The following is a 6038-nucleotide window of genomic DNA, read 5'->3' as shown; positions in this document are numbered from 1 at the left end:
AGTAGAGACAGGGTTTCACCATTTAGCCAGGATGGTCTCGATCTCTTGACCTCATGATCCACCCACCTCAGCCTCCCAAAGTGCTATGGGATTACAGGCGTGAGCCACTGCGCCTGGTCTCATAATTGAACTTTTTAAAAACATAACTAGCTATACCATCAGGGTTTTTGGTTTGGGGTTTGGATAAATGTAAATAGATATCTTTCTGTAGTTGGTTTCTACAGTCCTTTCACTTTTCTTTCGGAAACACAATAATCTGGTAGGTTATTTCTCATCTGCCACTTGTGTCTTTTTTCCTTAGTAATAATTTTGGTATTCTTATCCTTTGCACTTATACTCCTTTTTTTCTGAGCTTCTTCAACAATGCCAAGGTATTTTCTTATTACAAGATGCATAGCATAAGCCAGCTCTGATTTTTTTCCATTTATTTTTCCTTTCCTGTGTGTACTAGTAAACTACTTTGCTTAGCTGTTTCCTCCTTAAAACTTCAGAATCAGAGGTTAAAAGTGAAACTGAATTTACTCTAACTTCCGTCATGTTAGCTTTTAACTTTTTTTTTTAATGTTTAAAGTAATAATTGAAGTATAGGATTATACAGTAAAACCTCATTCACCAGAGGTAACTAACCCCACTATTAACAGTTTGGTGTCCTACTAGAATTTTTCCGTGAGATATTTATTAGACAGTTAAATACATACACATATTTACACATCCTATTCTTTGCCTTGCTTTTTACACTCGTAGACTTTTTCCTATGTTAGTACATGTAAATTTACCCCATTTGTTCTCATGGCTTCTATTATAGTATTCCAGTTTATACACTTACTCATTCCTTATTAGTAGACATTTGGATTATTGCCAGTTTTGTTATTATATCCAGTACTACAATGTGCATTTTGTGGCATTGTATATGTATTTTTGCCCACTTTTGTTAGTATAGTCATGTTAGTATAGGCATGCGTTGCTCATTTAACGATGGCTATGTAACCTGAGAAATGCATCATTAGGCAGTTTTGTCATTGTGAACATCATAGAGTGTACTTACACAAACCTACTACACATCTAGGCTATATGCTATAGCCTAGTGCTCCGAGGCTACAAACCTAGGACAAACCTGCATAGCGTGTTACTGTTCTCAATACCATAAGCAGTTGTAACACAATAGTAAATATTTGTGTATCTAAATAGAAGTTTCCATAAAAATATGGTATTTTATTGTATATGTGGTACATTGTTGACTAAAATGTGCTATGCATGACTGTATTTCTATAAAATAGTTTCTTAGAGGTGAAATTGCTGGGTCTAGAAGGGTCTAGAATTTTAACTTTTGATGGGTACTTCCAAATTGTTCTCTGAAAAGATGTTGATCCAGTTTATGCTCATGTCAGCAGTGTATGAGGATCAATGCTTATTTCCTCACCTCTTCCTCATTTCTGGATTTTATCCATCTTTAATGAAAATAGTATCCTTTATTTTTATCTCCTTTGATTTTGTTTAAGATCGATATTTTTAACCATTTTCTATATGAAGATTATAAAATACTGGTTTTCTTTGCATTTAAACTTTACTTTCAAATGATAGGCAGTGTCTCATGGCAAGTGATCCTTCTCGGATACTGAATGGAAAAGAGATCAGCCTAAAGTTAAAATTTCATATTAATAATTCTCAGAAAAAAACTTGCTGTGACTGAGTTGACAGTATTAGCATTTGTTTCAAGTATGTTCAATTATTTAATAAAATGTAATGTCATAAAGAAGGCTGTGATTCTTAACAAATGATTTCTGTTAAACACACTGATTATCCTAATTTTAAAGCTTAAAGGAGAAAAATAAAGAAGTACCATTCATTAGGTTGGACATGTTTCCTATCAGAATGTTCTTACCAACTTAAATCTCTCCAGAGATTCAAGGAAAGAAATCTTATAGTTTCATCATCTTATTTATAATAAAGTCTGTAGGTTTGGTTTAAAGATTGTTTAATTATAAAAGGCCTATGCCCACAGCTCTTCTCTGTCTTTTCAAAGTTCTCACTTCTGCCTGTTCTTTACTCCCTAAGATCAGAAATCATTTGCAGAATTCTTTCTGTGTACCATGTACTGCACTGGTCGCTGAGATCTAGAAATGCACAAGGGAGTCTCCGCCTTCAGTGAGGATGCATGTATGCATGACACTGAAGGGGGAATGATTAACTATGTTGAGAGAGGAATAATGTTCCTTCTAGAAAGTGAACTCTGAGCTGTATTTTAAGGGATCAGTAAGTATTAGCCAGGAAAACAAGGCTAGGAAGGGACCTTCCAAGACAATAGGATAGCATTTAGTAATTCACTCAACAGTTTTTATTGAATACCTATTGTATGCTTGTTTTCACCTTAGCACATTTGCTCTTGTTCTCCCTGGGATACTACTCCCCTAGATCTTTCTGGTTTTTGGTTTTTTTGTTTAACTCTGCCATCTTTCTCCACTCAGATGTCACCACCTCAGAAATGCCTTCTCTAACCACCTTACCTGAACCTTCCCATTTTCTAATATACATACTTTATAGTAATGCAGAATTTTTATTACCTAAAATTAATGTATGTATATTCATATATATGTATATTATTTATATAAAATATTTGAAATTATATATTTGTTATTTCCCCTCTTTTTCATGAAGGCAAACTTAATCTCTTAATTGCTATTTCTCTAGTACCTGGCATATACTTTCTCAAAATTTTTTTTTTTTTTTTGAGACAGGGTCTTCCTGTGCCAGGTTAGAGACTGGAGTGCAGTGTCTCTTCACAGATGCAATCATGGCGTGCTACCCCTTCAAACTCCTGGCCTCAAGCAATCCTCCCACCTCAACCCTCCTGAGTAGCTGGGACTACAGGCATGTGCCACAGCACCCAGCTAATTCTTTTTTTTTTTGAGACCGGGTCTCACTCTGTCACCCAAGCTGGAGTGCAGTGGTGTGATCACAGGTCACCGAAGCCTCGACTTCCCCAGGCTTAGGTGATCCTCCCACCTCAGCCTGTGTAAGTAGCTGGGACTACAGGTGTGCATGTCCACACCCAGCTAATTTTTGTAATTTTTATAGAGATAGGGTTTCGCCATGTTGCCCAGGCTGGTCTGCAACTCCTGGACTCAAGTGATGCATCTGCCTCAGCCTCCCAAAGTGCTGGGATTACAGGTGTGAGCTACTGCACCCAGCCCCAGCTAATTCTTACATTTCACCTCTTAATAACTCTGAGCAAGATATGGGATGTATAGTGTCTCTGCATTTTATATCATTAGACAACCTGAAACCTAGGAAGTTTATTTGCCTAATTTCAAATGGATAAGTAGGTTTAAACCGTGGTGCTTTCACTCCTGTTTAATACTTTTTCTACTCTCTTATGCTGCTGAGATAACTTACTTAGAAATTCAGGAAAGAACTTTTGACCTTTCTAATCTCTTGTTATTCATAGTAAAATCCTGGATATCATTTATAGGGATTCTGGTATCTCATCTGAAACATACAGTGAACCATTTTTCTCCTAAAATTGGTTGCTTGCCTACTATAAAATAATTCTAGAGGCTGGGAGCAGTGGCCCATGCCTGTAATCCCAACACTTTGGGAGGCCAAGGCAGGCGGATCACCTGAGGTCAGGAGTTCAAGACCAGCCTGGTCAACGTGGCAAAACTCTGTCTCTACTAAAAATACAAAAAATAGCTGCATGTGGTGGTGCACACCTGTAATCCCAGCTACTGGGGAGGCTGAGGGAGGAGAATCGCTTGAACCCAAGGAGGCAGAGATTGCAGTGAGTGGAGATCATGCCATTGCACTCCAGCCTGGGCGACAGAGCAAGACTCTGTCTCAAAACAGTAAAATAATTTGAATTGCCCTTTCTTTTAAAAGGCATTTACCTCTATCCAAAGCAAAATATTTTTTAATATATGCTTTTGCTTTTTTTAAAGAACAATCTTTATTCCATTTCTATGAAATGTGAAGTTAAAGCCCCAACTCTTTTAGTTTGAAATATTACTTGCAATTGTTCTTATAAACTGGCTGATTGATCAGCTACTATTTAAATGTCTAAGCATTCCTCATTTCTCATTTTGTTATCAGCTATACAAAACACAGACTTGATCAAAATCTTTCTAGAGTAATTTTAGTTTAGTAATATGTTATTTTTAAATATTTGGACTAGCTGTAAGGTTTATAAAACTTGTTTAATAATATCTGATTTGTGCTTTTATTACTGTTTTTAATAGGCAAGAAAACAGCATATCACTGGTGAAAGCTTACTGGAATGAACTTTTTACTCTTGGTCTTGCCCAGTGCTGGCAAGTGATGAATGTAGCAACTATATTAGCAACATTTGTCAATTGTCTTCACAATAGTCTTCAACAAGGTAAAAAGCACTTTCCTTACTACCTTTTCCAGGATGTAGAAGGAGGCATGAATTTCATTAAATGTTATGACTAAAGATAGTTAATAATTATTATATTTGTGTTTTAGGTACATTGCTCTTCTTTAGATAATTTTTACAATTTTATAAATATACCAATACTCTAAAAATATTTTTTAAATAGAATGCAACAAAATTGAAAACAGTATGCTTAAGTCTGACAGGCTGTTTCTGACCAGGTCTTGTGAATTTTTGTGCAACTATCAAAGAATCCAGGGTGAGCTTATGTACAGGTGGTCAAATATTTTAAAACATATACTACTCAGCAATTTTTAAGCAACCTTTCTTTATTATAGCCCTTTGAATCCTAAGACAGGTTGATTTTGTATCAATTAGGGTGTATTCTCTCACCTAAATAGTTCTGAAGAGTCAGGGAACAATCCTTTTTATTCTGTTTTTCCGTTCCTAGATGCCAAGGTATTTGCAGCCCTCATTCATTTCACGAGACGAGCAATCACTGATTCATAAGTGCTTAACTATAGAATGGCTTATAAGTACCCCAAACAGTGCCCTATCAACACATGGGGAAAATTGCCTTTTGAGCTCAGGAATAATTTTTATAAATTGGTGACTACCTTTTAGTTCCTTAGCATATTCTATCGTTGTTTTACACAATTTTTAAATCATTTGCTACCTCCTTATATTTAACAGCAGAGGGGTAATCACCTTAAAATGTCATCAAAAATAGATCTACTAGAAGGCAGCATCACATTCCCGTCTTACTTATGGACTCCTACCCCTGGTTCATGTCTTATATGCCTGTAATGGTTATAAAGCCTACCTTCAGGAAAGCTATGGTTGACTAATTACTAATGGATGGGTTTTAAACATGTCCCTCTAAAATAAATTAAAGTCTTTATTGTAAAACTTTATTCTGTTTCAGTTTTTTTCTTCTTAATAGTGTTTTTACTAAATATTTGTTTTTATTATAGTAGTCTTGGTAGTGAAACATGTAGATAGTTTTGCTCATTTTTTCCCAGCCAACATAAACTTAAATAAAATCCTATTACCAAAATTTGAGTCTTATGTACTTTTAGTTGTCTAGTGTTTCAGATGGTTATCTTTACATCCTATCTTCTCAAAGGTATATCTTGAAAGCAAACATTTCAGCCAGGTGGGGTGGTTCATGCCTGTAATTCCAGCACTTCGGGAAGCTGAGGTGAGATTGCTTGAGCCTAGGAGTTCGAGACTAGCCTGGACAACATTGTGGTACCCCACCACTACAGAAATTTTTTTAAAAATTAGCTGGCCATGGTGGTGCATGCCTGTAGTCTCAGCTACTTAGGAATATGAGGCAGACGATTACTTGAGCCCAGGAATTTGAGGTTGCAGTGAGCTATCACTGCACCACTATACCCTAGCCTGGACAACAGAGTGAGACCCATTTCTTTAAAAAAAAAAAAAAAAAAAGGGCGGTGGGGAGTGGGCACGGTAGCTCACACCTGTAATCCTAACACTTTGGGAGGTCTAGGAGGGTGGATCACGAGGTCAGGAGTTTTAAGACCAGCCTGGCAAACATGGTGAAACTCCATCTGTACTAAAAATACAAAAAAAAATTAGCCGGTGTGGTGGCAGGCGCCCGTAATCCCAGCTACTCAGGAGGCTGAGG

General features: G+C 36.6%; 1 protein-coding gene across 4 annotated transcripts in view; it reads left to right on the top strand.

Annotated features, from left to right (window-relative positions):
* The window catches only part of NR2C1 (nuclear receptor subfamily 2, group C, member 1), a 53884-nt gene that overhangs the window by 39575 nt on the left and 8271 nt on the right, over positions 1 to 6038 (top strand). For 2 of the 4 annotated variants that reach the window (XM_011934016.1, XM_011934021.1), the window contains exon 11: positions 4233 to 4372. In XM_011934016.1, the coding sequence (XP_011789406.1) occupies positions 4233 to 4372 (140 nt within the window). Of the gene's footprint in view, positions 1 to 4232; positions 4373 to 4838; positions 5302 to 6038 lie in introns of those variants that run through there. The other 2 variants (XM_011934037.1, XM_011934028.1) reach the window with 2 other exon arrangements.

Source organism: Colobus angolensis, unplaced genomic scaffold (genome assembly GCF_000951035.1).
Source record: "Colobus angolensis palliatus isolate OR3802 unplaced genomic scaffold, Cang.pa_1.0 Scaffold10, whole genome shotgun sequence".
NCBI lineage: Eukaryota > Metazoa > Chordata > Mammalia > Primates > Cercopithecidae > Colobus > Colobus angolensis.
The sequence above is the reverse complement of the archived record's forward strand: the minus strand, read 5'-3'. Positions and strand labels throughout refer to the sequence as shown.